Source organism: Belonocnema kinseyi, chromosome 8, assembly GCF_010883055.1.
Source record: "Belonocnema kinseyi isolate 2016_QV_RU_SX_M_011 chromosome 8, B_treatae_v1, whole genome shotgun sequence".
NCBI lineage: Eukaryota > Metazoa > Arthropoda > Insecta > Hymenoptera > Cynipidae > Belonocnema > Belonocnema kinseyi.
In genome coordinates, this window is record NC_046664.1 from 80,808,127 (window position 1) to 80,833,862 (window position 25,736).

Below are 25,736 nucleotides of genomic sequence, written 5' to 3' on the forward strand. Positions count from 1 at the left end.
AGACCTTCACTCGGAATTGCCTCTCGGAAAATTCCGAGTGAGATCGTGTGGACAGATTGCTGGATCCTTGAGGTTCTCAATCTGTCATTGGCATACAACACAAATTAAATTTAAAAAATTCAATTGCATTAAAAAACAAAACAAAAGAATTGCGAATAATTCAAAGAATTCAGGATCAATTAATAAGAATTAAGGGTGAATTCCAAAAAATAATTTTAAATCTCTTCAAATCTTTGAAACTCTAAGAAATATATTAGCTTTTTTTACATAAATTCTTTAAAAAATACTAAATTGTTATAAATTTTTGAGAACTTCTATCAAATCGGGTGATATTTCCTAAATTCTTAAAAAATGTATTAAAATACCTTGATAGCTTTAAAAAACCATTATAATAATTAAAATCCTCGAAATCCTAATAAAATCCCGTGAAATCTTTTTTAAAAAGAATAGAACCTTATCGATCCTGTAAAATCGTTCCATATCTTCCGAAATTCAAGAAAATTTTTTATCCTAAAATATTTTAATCACTTTGAAATCACCTCAAATTAATGAAATTAATTAAAAAATTATTTGGAATCTTTTTAAATTCCCTAAAATAATTCAAATTCTTTGGAATCCTACAAAATACCTCACTTCTCGAATATAAATTCTGACAAATTCACAACAAAATTATAAAATCCCATTACATTCTATAGTATTTCCTGAAATCCTATAAATTAAAAAAAATTATCTTTTATGTTGAAAATTCAATAATCTGATTGAAAAATCGTGGTTTTGGTTAAAAAATGTCTTTTAGTAGAAATATCATGCGTTTTCGTTAAAAATGAAACTGTTTGATTGAGAATTAATCTTTTTAGTTACAAATTTTATTAATTGAGGAAAAATAAAATTATTTGATTGAAAATTTAACCAAATTTTTAAAAAACCACCATTTGCGTTTGCCAGTTCGTCTTTTTGGGATATAAATTTCAATATTGTTGAAAATTAAACTTTTTTTTTGTAGAAAGTTAGTCCTCTTGGCTTGGAAATTCAATAATATGCTTGAAATATATTATCTTTATTTCTAGAAATTTCATCTTTTTAGGTTGAGGATAAAACTATTTTCTTAAAAATCATCTTTTCTGTTTAAAATTTATATTTTGGGATTGAAAATGCAATTATTTTGTAGTCTTTTCCGCTGAAATATTCACTATTAAATTTTCAACAAAATTAAATTATAATAATTCAATTGAATTAAAAAACAAACAAAAGAATTCAGGATAAATTAAGAATTCAAGGTGTTAAAAATCCCTTTAAATTATTTAAATCCTCGGAAATATTATAAAACCCTGTGAAATTGTTTAAATTTCATTATCCTAAAATATTTCAAACGCTTTGAAATCCATTCGAATTAATTAAATTAATTAATAATTGCTTGGAATATTTTTAAGTTTTCTAAAATATTTCAAATTAAAAGCTCCCGAAAAGTCCCGGATACTTGTTTAAAAATGAACTTTTATGTTGAAAATCCAATAATTTGATTGAAAAAACGTGGTTTGGGTAGAAAAATTCATGTATTTTAGTAGAAATATCATCCGTTTTCATTAAAAATAAAACTGTTTAAGAATTAATCTTTTTAGTTACAATTTTTATTATTTGGTGAAAAATAAAATTATTTAATTGAAAATATAATAATTTTGTTAAAATGGCATCACTTGTGTTTAAAAAGGTTAAAAATAAATCTATTTTTGGGTTGATGATAGAACTATTATGTTGAAAATCAGCTTTTGTGTTTAAAATTGATATTTTAGCGTTGAAAATGCAATTATTTAGTAGAAAATTTGTCTTTTCGGCTGAAATATTCACTATTACATTTTCAACAAAAATAGTTAAACTTTTACCAAAATAATTAAATTTTCAATCTTTGAAACTCGAAGAAATATATTAGTTTTTTACATAAATTCTTCAAAAACCAATATTTTATTATAAATGTTTGTAAAATTCTATAAAATCGGGTAATATTTCTTGAAATCCTCCTTTTTCTAATCTTTGAAATTCTTGAAATCTTTTTAAATCTTTATGAAATCTTTCAAATGTCAAATCGTTTCAAATCTTTGATTTTTTTAAAATCTGGTATACTGTACCCTTTTTGGAATCTTAAAAATTTTAGTATTCCTTTGAATTCCTTAGAAAATTTTCATGAAATATTTGTGAAATCTATTTAATTCTAGTATTCTTGTGAATTATTTAATTCTTGACTAAAAGAAATCAATTTTCAGCCAAAAATCGAATAGTTAAATTTTTTGTTAAACAGTTTATTTTTTATATTTAAAAAAAAAACACTTTTCAACACAATAGTTATATTCTCAAACAAAGAGATTAATTTTTTAAAGAATTATTTCAACTTTTAATGAAGTAGTTGAGCTAAAAAAACAGACCAATTTCCAAACAAATAGTTTAATTTTCAATTAACGAAAAAATAAATTCAAATAAAAATGGAATATTAAAATTTTCAACAAAAAGAACAAATTATTTTTAAAAAAGCAGTTCAACTTTCAACCAAGTTGTTGAATTTTCAAAAAAAAAAATAATTATAAATGAAAAACATTTGATTTTAACCAAAAAGACGAATTTTAAATAAAATAATTTAATTTTCAAGTAAGACCATTTTTTGAAACAATTCTTAAATTTTTAAGCAAAAAAAAGATTCTCCTATAAAACAGTTTAATTTTCAATCCGAAAATAGTTTGATTTGAAAAAAAACCATTAATTTCACCAAAATTGTTTAATTTTCAACTGAAATTATGAACTTTCAACAAAAAGTTTAATTTTCTACCTGAAAATATAAATTATAAACAAAAAAGTTAGTTTTCTACCAAAATTGTTGATTTTTTAACCTAATACATTTATTTTAACCAGTTTTTTAAATTGTCAACTTAAAAAGTTAAGTTTTAAACCAAAAATAGAATAGTTAAAACAATTAATTTCCAACCAAGAAAAAAAAGAGTTTTCAACAAAACAATTAAGTTCTTCAGAAAAGAAATAATTTTTCAAGTAACATGATAAATTTTCAACAATTGAATTTGAAACTATAAAATAGATTAATTCTAGAAGAAAAATATAATGGCTGATATTTGAAACAAAAAATATTTTTATTTTCAATAAAAAACAGTTCAAGAATGCTGTAAAGTCGAATTTTCAAAAACATAAATGAATTTTCATCAAAGGCAGACTTTTCTATAAAAAAGACTAAATTTCTTAATCTTCAAACCGAAAAGAATAATTTTTTCCCAAAAAATTTTAATTTTTAGCCCGAAAATAATTAAATTTTTAACAAAACCTTTAACGTTTTAACTGAAGCAATTAATTTTGAACCCTAATTACATTTTTTTAGAAAATAAACATTTTTTGGAAAATTAAACTTTTTTGCAGAAAGTTCTTCTTAGCTTGAAAATTCAACAATTTGCTTGAAACGTAATTTTTGCTTCTTTCTTTCAAGAAATTTCATCTTTTTTCGGTTTATAAATTGACTATGGCTAAAAATTAATCTATTTTTGGGTTGAGGAAAAAAACTATTTTGTTGAAAATCAGCTTTCCTGTATAAAATTCATATTTTCGAGTTGAAAATTAAATTATTTTGTAGACAATTTATCTTCTCGTCTGAAATATTCTTCAACAAAATAGTTGAACTTTGAAAGAAATAATTAAATTTTCAAGAAAATTAAATTAGAAGAGTTTAATTGAATTAAAAAAAAAAAAGATTTCCGAAGAATTCAGGATAAATTAATAAGATTTCAAGGTGAATTCCAAAAAATAATGTTCTATTTCTTCAAATCTTTGAAACCCTGAGACATATTTTAAGTTTTTAAAATAAATTCTTTTAAAAGCCAATAAATTATTAGAAAGTTTCGTGAAATCCTCGAAAACTACATTATCCTAAAATATTTCAAAACCCTTTGAAATCCCTTCAAATTGATGAAATTAATCAAATAAATTATAAATTGCTTAGAACAGTTAAAAATACCCTAAAATCTTAAAGATCTCTTCAAACTATTGAAATCTAGTAAAAATTTCTCGGAATCTTTAAGGATACCCTAAAATTTTTTAAAAGAATTTTTAAAAAATTCAGAAATATGTATAAAGGTTTATGAGGCCTGGAAGTACTTACCAATGGCAAATCCATATCCAGAATGAACGTCAGGAAGTCCCACGGACCTTCCCACGATACCTGGCAAAGCAGCAACATTTGCAATTTGCTTTACACCAGGTAAAAATCCACCAATAGCTCCTGGTCTACATGAATTCCGCAATTCATCGAGCATCAACTTCTCTAACGTTTTGTTGACGTAAAATACACCTTCCACCTATAAATCATAATTAAAGAAATCCTTAATTTTTTGCGAACATTATTTATACCAAAAGGACGAATTTTCAAAGAAATTCAATAATTTTTTTACCAAAAGTTAAATTTTCCACTAAAAAATATGATTCGATAAACCAAAGATTAATTTTCTACCGAAAAAACGACCTTTTAATCAAATTCAACAATTTTCAATCATAAAATTTAACTTTCAACTAAAAAAGATGAATTTTTAAACAAAAAATGGTCAATTTTCTATAAAAAAAAAACCAACAAATTTTCAAACAAAAAGATTAATTTATTACCAAAAAAGACACATTTTCAAAGAAAAAGTATAATTTTCTACAGAAAAATATGAATTTTTATAATAATTCAAGAATTCTGAACCAAAAAGTTAAATTTTCAAATAAAAAAGATGATTCTTTAAACAAAATATAAATTTAATACAAATAAAGACGAATTTCTAATGAAATTCAAGAATTTTTAACGAAATAGTTGAATTTTAGACTAAAAATAATTTTCAACCAAAAAATTGAATTTTGAAACTAAAAAAGAAATGTTTTTAAACAAATACATTAATTTACCACCAAAAAAGACTAATTTTCCACAAAATTCAAGAAGTTAAAAACAAAAAGTTGGATTTTACACTATCAAAGATGATTTTTTAAACAAAAAGATGTTCTTATTACCAAAAAGACGAATTTTCAATAAAACTCAAGAATTTTTAACCAAAAAGTTGGATTTACACTAAAAAATATAAAATTTTAAACAATAAAATTAATTTATTACCAAAAAGAGGAATTGTGAAAGAAATTTAAGTATTTTTTACCAAAAAGTTAAATTTTCAACTAAAAAATATGATTCTATAAACCAAAGATTACTTTTCTACCGCAAAAAACGACCTTTTAACCAAATTCAACAATTTTCAATCAGAAAGTTTAACTTTCAACTAAAAAAGACGAATTTTCAAACAAAAAGATTAATTCATTGCCAAAAGACACATTTCCAAAGAAAAAGTATAATTTTCTACAGAAAAATATAAATTTTTATAATAATTCAAGAATTCTGAACCAAAAAGTTAAATTTTCAAATAAAAAGATGATTTTTTAAATGAAAGATTAATTTAATACAAATAAAGACGAATTTCTAATGAAATTCAAGAATTTTTAACAAAAAAGTTGAATTTTAGACTAAAAATAATTTTCAACAAAATTATTAATTTTCAACCAAAAAGTTGAATTTTGAAACTAAAAAAGAAATGTTTTTAAACAAATACATTAATTTACTACCAAAAAAGACAAATTTTCAATAAAATTCAAGAATTCAAAAACCAAAAGTTGGATTTTACACGATAAAAGATGAATTTTTCAACAAAAAAATGTTTTTATTACCAAAAAGACGAATTTTCAATAACATTCAAGAATTTTTAACCAAAAAGTTGGATTTACACTAAAAAATATATAATTTTAAATAATAAAATTAATTTATTACCAAAAAGACGAATTGTCAAAAAATTCAAGAATTTTTTAACAAAAAGTTAAATTTTCAACTAAAAAAATATTCGATAAACCAAAATTTATTTTCTACCGCGAAAAACGACCTTTTAACCAAATTCAACAATTTTCAATCAAAAAGTTTAACTTTCAAGTAAAAAAGATGAATTTTTAAACAAAAAAAGATCAATTTTCTACAGAAAAAACAACAAATTTTCCAAGAAAAATTATCTAATTTTTAAGCCAAAAGGATCAATTATCTACAAAAAAAAGGTCAATTTCCAAACCAAAAATATGATTTTTTAACCAAAAAGTTGAATTTTTTACCAAATTCTTGAATTTTCAAGCCAAAAAAATGAATTTTCAATAAAGTTCATACATTTTCTATCAAAAAATATGAATTCTTAATAAAATGCATGAATTTTCAACCAAATTATTTAATGTTAAAGTCAAATAGATGAAGTATCTACAAAAAAAGTTAAATTTTTAAACGAAAAATATGAGTTTTCAACCAAAAACTTCAATTTTCAGACAAACAGTTTAATTTTCTACAAAATTGTTGAATTTTCAAGTTAAAAAGATAAATTTTTTACGAAGCAGTAAAATTTTAAACATTAACTTCAGTTAAAAGCTAATAGTTGAATTTTAAAATAGAATTACGAATCGACTTTTCAACAAAAAAGATAAATTCTCAAAGAAGCATATAACAGTTGATATTTCAACCAGAAAATTGTATTTTTAAATAAATAAGATACATTTTCAACCCAGAATATTAAATTTCTACCAAGAAAGATGCATTTTCAACCAAATTTTAAAGCCAAAAAATGAGTTATCTACAAAAAAGTTGAATTTTCAAACCAAAAAGTTTAATTTTTTAACCAAACAGTTTAATTTTTAACAAATTGTTGAAATTTTCAGCCAAAAAGATAAATTTTCATTAAAGTTTTAAATTTTCTACCAAAAATGGCGAATTTTTAACAAAATGCATGCATTTTTAAGAAAAGTATTGAATTTTAAAGCCAAAAAGATGAATGATCTACAAAAAGGCTAATTTCTAGAACCAAAAATATGATTTTTTAACCAAAAAGTTTAATTTTCTACCAAATTGTTAAATTTTCAATACAAAAATATGAGTTTTCAATAAATTTGTTAAATTTTCCACAAAAAGATGAATTTTCAATAAAATACATGAACTTTCAACAAAATTATTTAATTATAAAGTCGAATAGATGAATTATCTACAAAAGAGTTGATTTTTCAAACCAAAAGTACGATTTTTTTGACTAAACAGTTTACATTTTCAACCAAACATTTTAGTTTTCTACTAAATTGTGAAATTTTCAAGCCAAAACGATGAATTTTCAATGAATTTGCTCAATTTTCTATCAAAAAGATGAGTTTTCGTCCAAGAAGATTAACGTTCTAAAAAAACGCGAATTTTGAACAAAAAAAATGATTTTTTAAGAAAAGTATTAAATTTTCAAGCCAAAAAGATTAATTACCTTTAAAAAAGGACAATTTCCAAACCAAAGATGTGATTTTTCAACCAAAAAGTTTAATTTTCTACCAAATTGTTGCATTTTCAATACAAAAAGATGAGTTTTCGGCCAAGAAGATTAACGTTCTACCAAAAAAAAGGCAAATTTTGAAAAAAATATATGAATTTTTAAGAAAATTATTTAATTTCTACGCAAAAGATGAAATATCTACAAAAAGGCGAATTATCTACAAAAAAGTTGAGTTTCAAAACCAAAAGTATGATTTTTTAACCAAAAAGTTGAATTTTTCAGCCAAAAACAAGATTTTTCAACCAAAAATACAAAAATTTTCTACAAAATTATTTAATTTTAAAGCCAAAGAATGAATTACCTACAAAAAAGTTGAATTTTTAACCAAAAAATATATTTCAAGCAAAAAGGGTAAATTTTCAACAAAACTATTTAAATTTAAAGCCGAAAAGGTGAATTATCTACAAAAAAGTTGAACTTTTAAACCAAAAATATGATTTTTCAACCAAAAAGTTAAATTTTTTAACCAAACAGTTTAATTTTCTACCAAATTTTTAATTTTTAAGCCAAAAAGATGAATTTTCAATAAAGTGGTTAATTTTCCAAACAAAAAGATGAATTTTCGACCAAGATCAATATTCGACCAAAAGAGACGAATTTTGAATAAAATACATGAATTTTCAATCAAATTATTTAATTTTTAATCAAATTACTTAATTTTTAATAAAATTATTTAATTTTAAAGCCAAAAAGATTAATTGTCTACAAAAAGTTTAATTTTTAAAACAAAAGTATGATTTTTCAACCAAAAAGTTGAATATTTTAACCAAACAATTCAATTTTCTACCAAATTCTTAAATTTTTAAGCCAAAAAGATGAATTTTCAATAAACTGGTTAAATGCCCAACCAAAAAGATGAATTTTCGACCAAGAAGATCAATATTCTACCAAAAAAGACGAATTTTGAATAAAATACATGAATAACCAATAAAATTATTTAATTTTAAAGCCAAAAAGATTAATTATTTACGGAAAAATGATAATTTCCACAGCAAAAATATATTTTCTCAAGCAAACAGTTTGATTTTCTATCAAATTGTTGAATTTTTAAACCAATAAGATGAATTTTCAATAAAGTGGTTAAATTTTCAAACAAAAAGATTAATTTTCGACCAAGAAGATTCTACCAAAAAAAAGACGAATTTTCAATAAAATACATGAATTTTCAATCAAATTATTTATTTTTTAATAAAATTATTTAATTTTAAAGCCAAAAACATTAATTGTCTACATAAAAGTTTAATTTTTAAAACAAAAGTATAATTTTGTACCCGAAAAGTTGAATTTCTTAATCAAACAGTTCAATTTTCTACCAAATTCTTAAATTTTTAAGCCAAAAAGATGAATTTTCGACCAAGAAGATCAATATTCTACCAAAAAAAACTAATTTTGTATAAAATACATGAATTTCTAATAAAATTATTTACTTTTAAAGCCAAAAAGATTAATTATCTACAGAAAAATGATAATTTCCACAGCAAAAATATGTTTTTTCAAGCAAACAGTTTAATTTTCTATCAAATTGTTGAATTTTAAAACCAAAAAGAAGAATTTTCAATAAAACTGAGAACTTTTCTACCAAAAAAGATGAATTTTGAATTAAATACACGTATTTTCAAAAAATTGAATGAATTTCGAAGTAAAATAGATGAAGTATCTACGAAAATTATGATTTTTAAACCAAATAGATAAATTTGTTAACCAAACAGTTTAATTTTCTACCAAATTTTTGAATTTTCTAGCTAAAAATATGAATTTTCCACGAAACAGTAGAATTTTTAACTTAAACTTCACTTAAATATTTCATAAAAACAATTGCATTTTTAAATAAATAAGATACATTTTCAACCCAGAAGATTAAACTTCTACCAATAAAGATGAATTTAAAAAAAAATTATTTAATTTTAAATTCAAAAAGATGAATTTTCAAAGAAAAAGATGAAAAAAAAACTTATTTTGAAAAGCATTTAACAGTTGATACTTTAGCCACAAAAATACATTTTTAACCAAAAAGGAGCAATGTTCAAACAAAAAGACTAAATTTCTACTAAAGAAGACGCATTTTCAACAAAATAAATAAAATTTAAAACAAAAATTTGAACTTTCAACTAAAAAAGATAAATTTGCAATCAAAAAATAGAATTTTGATTTAAATGTAATAAATTTTGATCCAAAAGCCTTTCCAATAAAAAAGGGAACTAATAAATACCTTCATGTTTGGCTGGAAGCCCTTCTTAATTCTCCAACAATGATCGTTGATTTTCTCCAAGTACTTCAGCTCATCGTTATATTGTCGGACCACCATTTTTCTGCAGACAGAAAGAAATTGGAAGCCAAATTTAATCACAGATTTATTTGTAATGTATGAAAAAAAATCATCATAAAGTAGTGTGAAATTTCAAAGGTGTAGTAAGTGTTACTCTTTCATATACAAAATTACAAAAAAGTTAAACACGCTGGAAACACTTGAGGTTAAAATGTAATCATTTTAAAATCTCACCTTCTGGGTGATTTTTATTGCAAATATTTATCAAATCACTTATTTCTCACACTAAAGGTAAATACGAAATTACTGAAAATTATGAAAGTACAAAAAATTATGCTATTTTTACTACTATTTCGTATAAAAAAAAAACCGGCTGCAAACTTATAAACGTTTGTCTGTCAACGCCATGTTTACATTAAATCAATGATTATATTATTTGCGTACAGATATTCGACTCTATTACACTCTCGTATCTACTGTTCTAGCCACTAAGTAAAGCTAGCTGCTGTAGTCAAAGACCCGCGAAAATTCAAATTAGATTAGTGAAAAATGCTTTTTTTTAGACAAGTTAATCATAAAAGTTTATATTTAATTCATGAAACAAGTTAAAAGTATATGCTCATTCAATTTGTAAAGATAAAAATTACTATTTTATTTACTGGTCATTTTTTTTGTGTAATTCTGAATTTCACAAATTCTGAATTTCCTCAATTTAGGGAATTCAGAAATTTACGAAAATTCAAGATAATTTTAGAATATTTCTAGAAATTCAAATAATTCAAGGCTTTCGAATATTTAAGGACTTCATTATATTTAGAGTTTTAGGGAATTCAGAGAATTTCAAGGGTTTCAGAGCATTTGGGAATTTAACGAATTTTATTAATTTAAGGAAAATCTGAAATTTCAAGGATATCGAAGAAATTCAGACTTTTTCAGCAATTCAGAGAATTCAGGGCTTTTGAATATTCGAAGAATTCAGTATATTTATGGATTTGAGAGAATTACAAGGGTTTCAGGAAATCGAGGAATTTCAGAACTTCAAAGAATTCGCAATATTCTAAGATTTCAGAGAATTCAAGGAATTCAAAATTTTCAAGAATTCCGAATATTTATGCAATTCAGAACATTCAAGAAATTCAAGGATTTCCACGACTTCAGAGAATTTCATGGATTTCAAAGAATTTTAAGGAATTTAAAAAGTTTTATGAATTTAGAATATCCCAGGAATTCGAAGAATTTCAGGAATTCAGTAAATTGAATAAATTCAAGGAGTGTAGAGAATTCGAGGAATTCAGAAAATTCAAAATAATCAAAGAATTCCGGAATCTCGAAAATTCGAAGAATTTATGGGATTTGAAAACATTCAAAGAATTCAGGAGATTCAGAAACTTCAAGAGTTCAGAATATTCAAGACTTTTTGAGAATTTAAGGAATTTTGAAATTTTCGAAAACTTAGAGATTTCCCTATATTCGAAAAAATGAATTAGATGAAATTTAACTATTTAATTTTCAATCGAAAATTGATATTTTTTAGTTGAAAAGTCAACCATTTAGTTGCAAATTCATGTATTTTTATGAACATTCGTCTCTTTTCGCTGAAAATTAATTGTTTTAACATTAAATTCATCATTTTTGTTGAAAAATGATATCTTCAGTTGAAAATTGAACTTTTTTGTTAAAATATTGCTTTTTCCCAAAAAATTAATTTAAAAAACTGGAAACATAAGTATATACTAAAATTTGCAGTTAAAAAAAATGGTTTTTTTACTTGAAAGTTCGTCCTTTTAGTAGAAAATTATTCTCCTTGTCTGATAGTTCATCTTTTTGGTTAAAAATTAATTTTTGTTGCTGATCATTCAACCAAAAAGTGAAAAATAGTTTTTTGAAAATTAAATGAACAAAAATGTAACTATTTGATTTTTTGTTTTAAAATTAACGTTTTTAGTTCAAAAATAAAAAATTAGATTGAAAAATCATCTTTTATAGCTAAAAATTGAACTATGTGGTTGAAATATCATCTATTTCAGTTAAAAATTCATTTCTTTGTTTCAAAATTAAACTAATTTGATGAAAAATTGTTAATTCTTTTTTGGTTATAATTAATGTTTTAAATCGAAAACCTTGAGTATAGAAAAAATTATCAGTAAAAAAATTTTGTTGCTTGAAAATTCGTTTTTTTTTGTGTAGCAAATTATTCTTTTTGTTTGAAAAATCATTTTTTTCGTTGAAAATTTATTTATTTATTTGAGAAATTCATTTTTTTCGTTGAAATTTTAATTCAAATAAATTTTTTTGAAAATCCAACTATTTTATAAAACTATATTTTTGGCTTCCAAATTATTTTTTGTACCATAAATTAAAATTGAAACATTTCATTCTTAGTAAGCAAATTATATTTTTTAGTTCAAAATTCAACTATATGATTGAAATTTCGCGTATTTTGTTGTAAATTCATCCTTTTTGGTTGAATATTGTTCTTCTTGTTTAAAAATTATTGAAAATTTACCAATTTTGTTTAAAATATTTATATTTTATTTATTTTTTCTTGCAACTAAATATTAAACTATTATATTAGTTCTGTTTATTTAATATTTATCTTTTTTCAGTTGAAAATTAATTTCTTTCGTTAAAAGTTAAATTATTTTCTTGAATTTTATTTTTTAACTGTTCCATTTTTGGTCGGAAAAGTTATATTTTTTACTTGAAAATTCCCTTTTTTTATTGCAAATTGAACTATGTTGTTGGAAATTCCATTTTCTTGTCTGAAATTTTTATTATTCCATTTTCGGTTGAAAATTAATTTTTTTGGTTTGAAAATCTTACAATTTTGTTGTAAATACGTTTTCTTTTAGTAGAAAATTTACCTTGTTAGCTCGAACTTGAAATATTTAGTTGAAAATTTATTTATTTTATGGAAAATTTGTCTTTCTAATAGAAATATAATCTGCTTGTTTGTAAAATCCAGAACTACGCAAGAAAAAGCGACTAGTAATTAAATATTATATTCTTTCTCTTGAAACTGAATGGCTTATTCTTTTACTTTGTTTGACAAATAAATTCTAGACTTTTATTAATAATTTGCAAAGAAAATGCTATTTGTCATTGATAAAAATTTAATTTTTCACAGGACTCGGACTTGAATAGATCGCGCTCTCTGGTGGTTGGGAAATGAGGTATTTCATATTGTTACGTCACCTGGCAATATGTCTGCATGCAAAGATATAATATCTTTGCTGCATGTCAAGGCCAAGCAATAATACCAATTGCATGAGACGAAATTTAATTTTTATAATAAACGTAGAAAAAATTATTTTTCACAAGCGCATTTGAATATTATTTTTCCAAAGATATTCAATCAAATAATAAAATATCTACCAAAAAATTATTGATTTTATTATTTAATTAAACAGGTTTTCAATAATAAAAAATAATATTTAAATAGTTTTTTGTTGAAAAGTTATTTCTTTTGAAGTAATTAAAAAAATAAACTTTCGTCCTATGTAATTGGTGTTGTCGATTGGCCCACGGCGTTCAGACATTTTGAATTTCTCCCACCAAACCGAAAATACCAACTCAATTACGTATTTCAGGTTGAGCGGGGATGATCCAATATGTCTGGATACCGAGGGCCAAAACATAATATTAATTGCATAGAACATTAGAACTACATGGGACAAAACTGTATATTTTTTTAATAATTCGGAGAAACAGAATTGTCTACTATAATTAAAATAGATGAATTTTTATACAAAAAGAATAATTGTCTACTAACAACAATGAATCTTTAAGTACATAGTTCAGTTTTCAACTAAAAAGGGAAAATTTGCAAGTGAAAACGACAAAATTCATTTTCAACTAAACAAAATCGAAGTTTCAACAAAATTGAGTGAAACTTTTTGATTGTGCCAGCTTTGGGGCTTTGGTTACAGTTTCAACTAATGAAATGATCTTATAAACAAACGGAATAATATTCTACCTAAAAGGACGAAGTTTCAACAAAATGTATGAATACTCAACCACATAGTTGAATATTTTAATACAGTGAAACTCTTCATGCGCCGATTTTGGGGCTGACGGTGGGTGGGAACTAACTCATTATAGCCCACTCCGCTTTTGTTTGTTCACGCCTGAGTGCTCGTCTGAGTGCAAACTATCTCGCGCATCCCCGCGCAGTTCCTGTCACTCCTACCAGCGGCGCGGCGTCAATTCTCGGAAGGGCTATAGAAGGGCGGGCTATTGAAGGGTTTCACTATATTTGAAAATGGAAAAGTTCATTTTTCAGTATATATATTTTATAACAAAAAAAAAAAAACGAAGTTTCAACCAAATATTTAACATAAATTTTTAATCAAAAAGATGAATTTTCAATCAAATAATTTTCTACCAAAAAGACGAATTTTTAGAAAATATTTATCACAAAAAAAGTATGTTTAAAAAAATAGTTTAATCTTCGATAATATCGCTAAATTTTCAACCATTTATAAACCTTTTGAAAAAAACGCGTTAACAAACAAAAAAATTAACTTTCTACCAAAAGGATAAATTTTCAAACAAGAAGAATAATTTTCTAATAAAAAGACGAATTTTTAACTAAAAAGAATGTTTTGGCTGAAAATTTCAGTATATATACTTTTATTTTCAGTTTGAAAAATTAAATTTTACAACAGCAAAAAATGTCATTAAAATAGTTTAACTTTCAACCAGAGAAATCAATTTTTACTTTTCTAGGAGAAGAGGTGAATTTTAAATAAAATACATAAATTTTCAACTAAACTGTTTATTTGTCAACTAAAACAGAAACATTGTTTTACCGAAAATCGAATATTTAAATTTCCCTTTTATTCAAGTTCAAACAAAAAATAATAATTTTCACGAAAATAGTTGAATTATTGTCAACAAAAACATAAGTACTCAAAAAAAATTCAAACAAAAAGAAGCATTTTCTAACAAAAAGATGAATTTTCAAATAAAAAAATAAAAACATACATTTTTTACGGAAAATTTTAGCATATATTGAAGTTTCCAGTTTGAACAAATAATTATCAAATAAAAATTGAAAATAAGTTTTCAACCATAGGAATTCATTTTTAATTAAAATAGATCAATTTTCAAACAAGAAGAAGTATTTGCTACCCGAAAAAATATGAATTTTCAACATAAAAAGATAAATTTTCAAGCAGAAGAAAAAAAAATACAAATATGGTTAAATTTTTAAACAAAATATCAGCAAACAAATACATTAAAATACATGAATTTTTAACCAAAAGTTCAATTTGTCAATAAAAAAGATAAATTTTGAAATAAAAATGAAATTATTAATTTTTCATTCAATAAATTAACAAAAAAAAAACAAATTAATTTTCACCAAAACGCTTTAATTTTAACTTTCGATCAAAGTGGTGAATCTTCAAAACGCAGACATAATTTCAGCTGACGTCACAAAGTAAAATACCTCCTATGATTTTTGAATTACGCGCGCATTAAATGCTGCCGCCTAGCGACAGAACCCTTTTTTTTCGTAGTGAGTCGCCTCTCTTGTATGTACATCCCCAACGCCAAGCCATCGCCAAATCGCCATTTGTATTTATTTGGCGGAGTTACGTAGTGTAAAAAAGTGCTGACCATAATTCTATATTTTGCAAAGTGGGGCCGTTGTGAAGTGATTTTGATGTTTGAGAAACGAAAATTGAGTTTTATCATGTAGATCTATAGTGAAATAAGTTTGTATATATTTTCACGGGACCCATGCAGTCAGTCCAAAGTGATTGATGCATTTCTTGAAACTCGCTATTCGTGACGAGGACGGCCAGTTTTCTCGAATTGCCAGAAACTGTAACATGGATTATCACAAAAAGGTAATTCTGTGCACAAATCTTTAAAAAATTTACTCTTCCGAATCTCCAGAAACTTCTTGTCAACAGCAAGATTGACAAAAGCTTGGTCGCCCCCACACGAATTTTCGTCCTTCGTGCTCCAATTAAGTGGCACACGTTTCTCTTTTTCAGCGTAGTTACGAATTTTCTCAAAATATTGTACACGTATGTTCATTTTGCTCGTGGTTAGGATTTTTGTCATCAATTTTGCACGAGAGATCAAAACTTTCTTCTTTTAAAGTTTCTCGTATTATTTCAAGTAGAAAAGTGAGGCGCATTTTCATTTCCTGAAGCAAATTGTGCAAAGAGTCACGTCCTCAAGTATGGTCAGTGCTTTTGCTTTAATCAGTCTGTTTTTCTAGATACATATATTCGAAAATATTTTGTACTCGTCAAATTCCTTGCAAGATTTATGTGAAATTGCTGTGAATTCTTTTCTATTTTGATCTGTTTTCTGATTTACGATTTATCTTTGCATCTGTTAGGCTTATATTTAGATGCCCTTATCACAGTGTTTATGAGAATAGTACTTTGATATTCAAGTTGCAAAAAATTGTCCTTCTTTAAGTTTAATTTAATTTTTTTATACAATATTTTATATATTTGTGTCCAAGCTAATCAAAGTTTTTTAATAAAAAAGAAAGTCAAGTACGAATAGTAGAAATTTTATAAATTAAAGTGTTTTTTGATCAAAGGTAAATAAATTATTTTAATAAATAAAATGTTTGATACAAAAATTAATTATTTCTAATTCTTATTTCTAAAATTTTTACTATTCGTACTTGGAGTTATTTTTTTTTTGCCGAATTTCAATTCTTTGTTGTTTTTTTTTACAATAAAAATTTTCATTTGTTTTCGTGTCAAAATTTTGGTTGAAAAACCCTCATTTTTGGTGGAAAATTTAACTCTTCTTCTTGAAAATCCATCTTCATTGTAGCAGAAAGTCATCTTTTTTACCCTAAAAATTTAATTATTTGGTTGAATGTTGATATCATTTGTCAACAATTCGTTGTTAAACTGAATATTTAACCATTCCATATTTGGTATAAAAGTCTTCTTTTTTATTGGGAAGTCTAAACTATAATATTTTTCATTTAGAATTCATCCTTTTTGGATAAAAATTCTACTATTTTGGCAGATACGTTTTTTCTGAAAATACTCGATTTTTGTTGATTTTTGACCTAGTTTGTTCAAAATTCATCTCTCTGTTAGAAAATTTAACCGTTTTTTTTTAAATTGGACTATTTGGTTTTAAAATTCATATTTTTGGTTGAAAATTCCACAATTTTGTTTAAAAAATTTTTCTTTGAATGAAAAGTTTTACTTGTTACTTACAAATTTGTCTAAGTTGAAAAAATAATTTCGTGATGGAAATTTTAAGTGCTTTTTTTTAAATTTATATTTACTTTCGAAAATTCAACTGTTTTTTGTATTAAAAATTAAAGTGGTTTAACTATTACAATTTTCCTTGAAAATTTATCTTTATTGGTTCAAAAATTTAATTCTGTTTGTTGAAAATTAATTTTTGCAGCTTGGAAAATCATTTTTTTACTTTGGAAATTTATTTTCGAAGTTTAAAAATTCCACTGCTTTGTAGAAAATTCGTCTTTTGACTTGCAAATTTCAAAATTTGTTTGCACCTTTTTTCTACTTTTATTTTTTTTTTAAATTTCTTAGTTTAAAATTTTGTTTAAAACAAATCACTCTTGGCTATAAATACAAGTTTTTAGTTAATAATTAATCTCTTTGTTTGAGAATTTAAGCAGAAACTTATTATGTTTTTTAACACATTTTTTTATGCGAAATTCATCTCTTTGGTAGAAAATTGAACTATTTTGTTGAAAATTATTATTTCTTGTTTTATTAAAAGCTCATATTTTTTATTTGGAAACTTAACTTTTTTTTTTAGAAAATTCGCCTTTTTAGCTTGAAAATTCCACTATTTGGTTTATTTGTTTTTCTTTTACTAAAAAAAAATATTTCTCAGTTGGAAATTTGCCTTTTCGAACAAAATCATCGCTTCAAAAATTATTCTTTTTTGATTAAGGATTCGTCTATTTTGTTGAATATTGGTTCTTTTTTCGGTTGAAAGTTAATTTCTTCAACTGAAAATTTAACCATTCCTTTTTTTATTATTGATTTGTTTATTTCGGTTCATAATTCACCTTCTTTTATAAAAGCTCTACTATTTTGGCGAAAAGTCATATTTTTTTCATGAAAATTCAATTATTTGGATGAAAGTTGGCCGACTTTGTAAAAAATTAATTTCTGGTATAAAATTTAACGGTTTTATTAAAAATTTAACTATTTTTTCTTTGAAAATTCAACTGTTTTGAAACAAAATGTTTTTTTTTTTTTCCCTGGAAATTTGTCTTTTGTCGAATTAAACTGTTTTTATTCAAAATTCCAAATTTTTTTGATTGAAGTATGAACTTTGATTTGAAAGTCCTCTTTTTGAATTGAAATTTCATCTTTTGGTAGAAAATTAATTTTTGTAGTTTAAAAATCTCAGTGTTTTGTAGAAAATTCCGCAATTTTTTCACTTCTTTTCTACTTTTATTGAAAATCTCTCTTAGTTGAAACTTGGTCTTTAAAAAACAGCATCTCTTGACTAAAAATGTAACTTTTTAGTTGATAATTAATCTTTTTATTTGAGGATTTACCTATTTTTTTTTTAAATTAAACTAATTTCTATTTAAAATAAGAATAGATTTCGGTTCAAGTAAAACCTAGTATTTATTTTTATGGATTGAAAATCCAGTTACATGTTATGTTAAGAAAACTCGTCCTTTCGGATTGAAAATTTATATTTTAGTAGAAAATGCAACCTTTTTTTCTTCAAAATTCCACAATTTTGTTGAATTTTTGTTCTTTTACTAAAAAAATCTTTCTTAGTTGAAAATTGGTCTTTTTGAACAAAATCATCTCTTGATTAAACATGCAACTTTTTGGTTGAAAATTAATTCCAAATTAATCAATCTTCCATTGTAAATTTAAAAAAATGAAGAATATGAAATCGTTCATATTAAATAATTTTCCATTTAAATCTTCAAAACTGAATACTGTTTAAGTGTATACGTTAAAAATAAAAGATTTTTAAAAGTATAACTCTTCAAAATTGTAGAACTTTGAATTGTAAATCTTTAAAAGAGACAATTTTGTTATTTCTAAAATAAAATACAAAATTGTTCAAGTTTTGTTTTAAAACTTCAAGAATGTTCAATTGTAACTCATCGAAATTGTAATTTAAAAATTTTGAATTGTATTTTAAATTGAATAGTTATTAATTTTGAAAGTTTTCAATTTTAAATCGTCAAAATTGAAATATTACAAACAAAAAAACATTAAAAATTACATCTTTCTGCATTATTGACGAATGATTAATTATTTCTTAAATCTACCTTCCAATCTAGAAAAGTAAATGATCAAATTTAAGGGCATATTTAGTAAATAGTGTACAGCCAAAGTTGAATAAAAGATTTTGAATAAATTTGGGTTTAGTAGTAATTTCAGAAACTCGAAAAAAGCCTTTATTTTTATCGATGTTTCTCTAAAGATTGTTGGGGGACATTAAAATACTAATTTAATCAGACTGATATTGAAATATGTATAACGTTATTCTTTTATTCGCTGGACCCTTATCTTTATTATTTATATGCGTCACTCATGATAATGTACTTGGAAAAAGTTTCCACATTTCTGTATTTTTATTAATATATACTTAGATTGAGTCCTTGGGATATGTATGTGTCTCATTTACGTTTAGCCGTGTTATTAAATTCTTTTTTTTTGCCGACTGAAAAGAAAACCCGTATTTGTCTAAAATCTACATATCATTTTGATTTACGATCTCATTATAATTATTCTCAGAAATTGTTGATAGCTTTTTTGCAAGATTACATATTTCTTTTGAATGTTGACCTCCTACTTCAAAATTCATTTAATTGGATTGTTATTTTTAGTTTTTAAATATCGAAGTTGACGATTTTCTATTCAATTTCCTGAAATACAAATCACATCTGGAGTCAGTGATAAGAAAGATCCAATTATTTCTAATTGGAATTAAATATTTCGTAAAAATGCGGATCTTGAATTTAATGGGCTGAAAAAATATTTTGAATCTTTTGAAACGTGCGAGGCGCAAAACAATTTTGATCAATAAGAATCACCTTTTTTTTATTAATAAAGTTTGAATATTTTGTCTCTGGATTGGTTTTATGTATCAGTATCAAATAATTATTATAATTACTAATAATTAACAAAGAAAAGTCAATTTGAAAAATTTACCTGGGGCCTGCCTGCAGCGGTTTCCATTTTCATTATTTTTATATATATATTTTTTTTTATTAATTCCATTACCTAATTGATTGTCTTGAGATTTGAAAAATGTTTGTATCTCATTTCCTGCAATATCCCCATTCGATAATAATATGTTATCATTTCTTTGTAATGAAAGTCGTCTTCAGATAAAAAGATGTTATCTTTTCTCAGAAAATATTCAAGCATAAATATTTAAAAAGTGAATAATATAAGTTCACATTAGCGGAGTAAAAGTATTGAAATTAAGCGAATCGTTTCAAGAATATCGCTTTAATCACTTTTCATTCGATAAATTAATTCATTGTTTAAGCACTATTGACTTCAGGTCTTTACCTATTTGTGAATTTTCTTGAATATTCTTTTGAAATATTTAAGGGCATTTTAAAAGATTCCAATACATTTTTAATAGATTTCAATCATTAAATATTTGACTGTTTTAAAGATTTATGAATTTTTTTACATCGAAATTTCCAAATAAATAAATTATTCTTCATAACATTTATTTTGAAATTTTTCGAAACCTTTATTGATAGAAAGAGATAAGAAAAATTAAATTATTGGAAAAACTAATTAATAATTTAGTTCTTTAATATTTATGAAAGATTTTGAGATTGATTTTTTTGTAAGATTTTTTACAAATGTTTAAATTGTTTAGGTTTAATTTTCAAAGAATAATTTCACGTTTTTAAGATTTAAAAATGTGTGCAAAGAGTATAAGGAAAAATAAGACAATTATTTTAATTTTTCAGGGTTTAAAAAAATGGTAGGTAAACTCAATTTTGCAGGACGTGATGAGAATGAAAAAAATATTAAATATATATTCTTAAGTATGAAATTATTTCCTAAAATTTTGAAAAAGAATGTAAGAAATGTAGAAACAAAATTTTGCCATAATGCATAATTTTAGAATAAATAATAAAAACTTCGAAGATATTTTAAGAGAATAGTTAAAAAGTTTTGACAACGTTTCAAATCATTTTTAAAATTGTCAAAGAATAATCTGAAATATTTTAGGACAAGTTTTTTTAATTTTCCAGAATTTAAAAATAAATGCCATGAGAAAAATTTGAATAATTTAAAAATATTAGGTTTAAAAATTTTGAAAGGATTAAAAAAAATGTTTTTAAGATCAATATGAATTTTTTGTTTTTAAAAATGAACTTTAATCTAAAATTGAAAAAGATTTTCTTAAATTTCAAAAAATAGTAGAAGATTTTTAAGCTACAAAAAAATGTAGATTAAAAAAAATATTTCAAACCAAAACTTTAGAAGCTTTTAAAGAATTTTAATAGGTTTCAAGTGAATAAACAAATTTTCTTAACAATCTTAGGAAAATTTCAAGGCAATTTTACTACATTTTGAATGATTTTTCAAAATTTTAAGAAAATATCGAGTCAACTAAAAATATGTTTATGAATTTAAGAGGCTTTGAATAGATTTAAAATATTTTAAAACTTGGAAGCATTTCTGTAAATGTATCATATTTTTCCTAATATTTTGTAAAATCCTGTGAAATGAAAAACTAAATTTTAGTATTCTAGATTATTTTTCGACACATCTGAAATATTCAAAAATCTTGTATTATTTTCTCAAGAATTTTATAAAATTTATATTTATATAAGTTTTAGAAAACTGATAAAAATTTCAATATTTGTGTGACTACAAAAAATATATTTAAAAAGCTTACAGTGCTACATCAAAATCTTGTTTTATTTATTTATTTATTTTATGCAATTTCAAGGGGTTTTGTAATATTTTAATAGACTTCAAAAAATGTATTCGCATAAATTGAAGGATTTTGTAGAATTTACAAGATTTGTACATATTTAAAGATGTTTCTAAAGATGTTTTCAATTGATTTCAATCATTTAAAGGGATTCCAAAGATTTCAGGGCATTTTAAAACAATTCAAAGATGTCTTCAACCGCTTTGAAAAATGTCAAAGAATTATATCAAATCAAATTCTTTTGTATTCCTGTGAATTATTCTAAAATTATTTTAAACTTACTGATTTCAATTAATTTTTTTCATATTAAAAATTTTTTTCAATTCATTTGAGGTTTTATAGATATATTTTTTTATTATAATCTAAAACAGATTCTTAGATTTCGAACAAAAAGTTTTTTATTTTTTATTTTCAAACATTAATTTTAAGAGAATATTTTAAAACATTTCAAGAAATTTTCAAAGTTGTCAAAAAAAAAAATCCGGACGATTTTCCGATAATTTTTTTAATTATGTTGTTTTTTTTTTAATTTCAGGAAAAACGCTAATCATTGCAAAAAATTGTTAGAAGTTTATATAGATTTTTTTATTCTAGGAAAAATTCGTATCAGTTTAAAAGATATTTAGAAGGTTTATAAATTTGTAAAAGGTTTAAACAAATTAAAAAAAAATTTGAATATGAAGATTTTGAAAAAGTTAGAAGCGTTTTAGGAATTTTTGAAGGTTTCAAGGCACTATAAAAATTTCTTAAGATTCATGGGAAAATTTCAAATGATATTTTCGTTGGCAAAAATTAATTTCAAGAGAAAATCTAAAAATATTTTAAAACAAAGAAATTCAATTTTGTATGATTACAAAATTTTAGAAAAAATTCGAGTAAGTTTAAGAGATATTTAGAAGTTTTTAAAAGATTCAAAAATAATGTAAAACTTGTAAAGATTTCAAAAATTTTAAAGAAAATTGTATATTTTTAAAGAGTTTAAACAAAAAATTTAGATATCGTTTTTAAAATGTTTGGTATTAGCGATTATCAAGAGCCTTACAAAGTTTTAGAGAGATTTCAAAGAATTTAAAAAATATTTTAGGGTGTTTCAAAAGATTCTAAGGAATTTAGAATCGAATTTTTGGGGTATTTTGAGAAATTCCATTGAATTTTCAAGATATTTACAAAGTTTCAAATTTAAAATTTTAGTGGGTTATATGTAAAGGAAAAAGATTTAAATTTTAAATTAAAGTTGATATATTTTCTACTAAAAACATAAATTTTTAATAAAAATAGAATAGTTAAAACTATTAATTTTAAAACAAGCAAAAAAGGAACATTTTTAACAAAATGGTAAAGTTTTTAAACAAGGAGATGAATTTTTAACTAAAAATATGAATCTTCAACGAAAGAACAGTTGCATTTTCAATCGATAAATACTAATTTTCAACAAACAATGAAATAGTTCATATTTAAACCACAAAAGGTTTTAGTTTTAAATAAAAAACGGTTAAATATAACAAAATGCATCAGTGTCAACCAAATATTTGAATTTTCCACCAACCAATACAAATTTTCAACGAAATATTTTGAAGAATGGATATGAGGTTAATCTAAATTTTATTTGATTAATTTGTATTCTGCATTTTTTTCATTTATACTAATTTTTAACTAAGTACATGCATTTTTAAGCTAAAAAGATCAATTTTGTATAAAGAATTATGTATAATTTTTATTAAGAACAATTGTTTTAAAAAAATTTTAATTTTAAACAAAATAGTTAAATTTTCAACTAAATAATTGAATTTTGAACTAAACAGCTTAATTTTCTATCAAAGCCATTTCATATTCAAAGAAAATGATTTTTCAAAAAACAAGTTAATTTTCAACCAAATATATTAATTTTCTACCAACCTATGAAATTTTCAATTGAAAAAAAAAAACGATTTTTCTGTAAAACAGTTAAACTTTTATCCATAGAATACAAATTTTTAACAACAAAGTTATTTCGCACCCAACAGTTAAACCTTCAATTAAATAGTTACATTTTCAGTGAAAAAATCTTTGTTAACAAGAAAAAACGAACTTTCAACTAAAGTTGTAAGACATATGCCAAATAAAAAAGAATTTTTAAGAAATTAGTACAATTTTCAACCAAGGAGTTGAATTTTTAATCTAAAAAGATGAATTTTCAATAAAAAATATTTTTTAATCAGAAATAAAAAACGTTTGATTTAATCAAAAAAGAAGGATTTTAAACAAAATTCTATATTTCTATATTTTTTTAACATTTTGATTTTGAACCGGAAAATGTGAATTTTCAACAACAACAAAAACTTAATTGTCAACCGAAACAGATCTATTCTTAACCAGACGGTTGAATATTTAACAAACAAAAAAGAATTAAATTTATACAAAAAGAGAAGATACATTATCAAACCAAGAAAATTAATGTTGAACAGAATAGTTGAATTTTCAATTTAAAAAAATCTTGCAGTCAAGAAAGAAGAAAAATATCAAATTGTGGTGTTGTCGAGCCAAAATCATATAATTTAATTTTGAAACAAATAATATAGTTTGTAAATGAAAAAAAAAGAATTCTTAAAGAACTATTTAGGGATCGTCCATATATTACGTAAGAATTTTTTCTTTTGTTTATATCGCTGTGTCCTTTTCAACTTGATAAAAATATTATTTTCGTCTTTATTCAAACAACAGAAAAACGTCTTACGTAATATATGGACAATCCCTTAATAGTATACTTTTCAACCAAGAAGACTGCACTTTCAACCCAAAATGGTTGGATTTTGGTTCTATTCCTTTAATTCGCATTTAATAATAATATTTATTAATATTTGTGTTTAGATTTGATAAATTAATAGTAATTTGAATAATTTATAGACTAAAGAAACACATTGAGGTTCATTTTTAATACTTGAAATATTTTATGATACTATTTTTTTTTATAATTTGACACCCCAATAATGCATTTGTTTATTAAATTTGTTTTAAAAAATCACAAAATTAATAAAAAAATTTTTAAAAATTGTCATAGAAAAAATCTAATTTTTCTATCGAAAAATGCCTGATTACTGCATTTGTGCATTAACTTTGTTTACAATATAAAAAATTATAATATTAAGAGAAATTTTTCTCAAATAATATTGTTTCGATTCAAATTTCTTGCAATGTAACTTGAAAAAACGTATATTTATAGAAAATCGAAGCAAAAATTTGCTCAACAAATAATTTGTTTATACAATTTTTTTTTTGTAAATTGTCTAATAACAATTTTTTGTTATTGACGAGCACCGGGAACGTCAATTAGAAAAAATGGCCATTTTTTCGTCATATTTGTTTATTTATACAAAAATTGATAACTTCATTTAAAAATCAAGCTCGATAACTCTCTTAGAAATCTTATAAGCTTTTTTTTCGAAAATGTTTTGTCCAAATCGGTGAATATTTATGGACTGTACGTTATTTTGAATAAAAAAAAGTCATTTTTGCCCTTCTGCGCGGCCCACCTTTAGGTACGAAACCAAAAACTTACATATATATTTTTAAAAACACATTTACATAATTGAGAGCCTTTAAAATACTTTGAAATAGTTGAATGAAAAAATGAAATTTTTGATTTTCCATTATTTTTTTAGGCTGTCAAAATTTGAATTTTTGATTTTTCAAGAAAATTCAAAAAGTTGTTATGATAACCTTGTAGGGTATTTAAAAAGAAACATTTTTCTTTTCTCGACTGTTTATCATATCGTGCATTATTTGGATTAAAATGTTCATTTTTCGTGTGTTTTTTTGAATTTTGTAAATGCTGTAACACTGGTAAATTTTGGTTTCATACAAAAAAGCCATTAGGATAAATTGTTTGCCTTTTCGAATACTATTTATTTTTATTCCTGGAATTTTACAACATTTTTAGAATAAAAATGTTATTCAATTTTGATTTCAACCGTTTTTAAAATAATTTGTTGAATTGTGATTTTTATAAATTATTATATCATTTAGTTTAGAATGCTTAATTTGAAAATCTTTTACTTCAAAAATTTTCCTTTTTAGTTTTTAAGCATATATGTTAATTTAAAGAATTTTAAAATGCAGTTTTAAAGGTTAAAAAAAAACAGGGAAAAGTTTTTATTAAATTAAAAATGTTAAAT

General features: G+C 23.3%; 2 protein-coding genes across 7 annotated transcripts in view; one reads left to right on the top strand and one right to left on the bottom strand.

The window, feature by feature from the left end:
* The window catches only part of LOC117178572 (tRNA-splicing ligase RtcB homolog), a 60,215-nt gene extending 50,145 nt beyond the window's left edge, over window positions 1-10,070 (bottom strand). Inside the window, exons 1-3 of the mRNA XM_033370000.1 lie at window positions 9,901-10,070; window positions 9,610-9,709; window positions 4,148-4,343 (exon numbers count right to left, since the gene is read on the bottom strand). Coding sequence (XP_033225891.1) covers window positions 4,148-4,343; window positions 9,610-9,705 — 292 coding nt within the window. The 5' untranslated portion in view covers window positions 9,706-9,709; window positions 9,901-10,070. The remainder of the gene's footprint in view (window positions 1-4,147; window positions 4,344-9,609; window positions 9,710-9,900) is intronic.
* Window positions 10,071-15,225: 5,155 nt separating this feature from the next.
* The window catches only part of LOC117177905 (muscle M-line assembly protein unc-89-like), a 58,857-nt gene continuing 48,346 nt past the window's right edge, over window positions 15,226-25,736 (top strand). For all 6 annotated transcript variants that reach the window (XM_033368989.1, XM_033368987.1, XM_033368985.1 and 3 more), the window contains exon 1: window positions 15,226-15,521. In XM_033368989.1, the coding sequence (XP_033224880.1) occupies window positions 15,435-15,521 (87 nt within the window). In that variant the 5' untranslated portion in view covers window positions 15,226-15,434. The remainder of the gene's footprint in view (window positions 15,522-25,736) is intronic.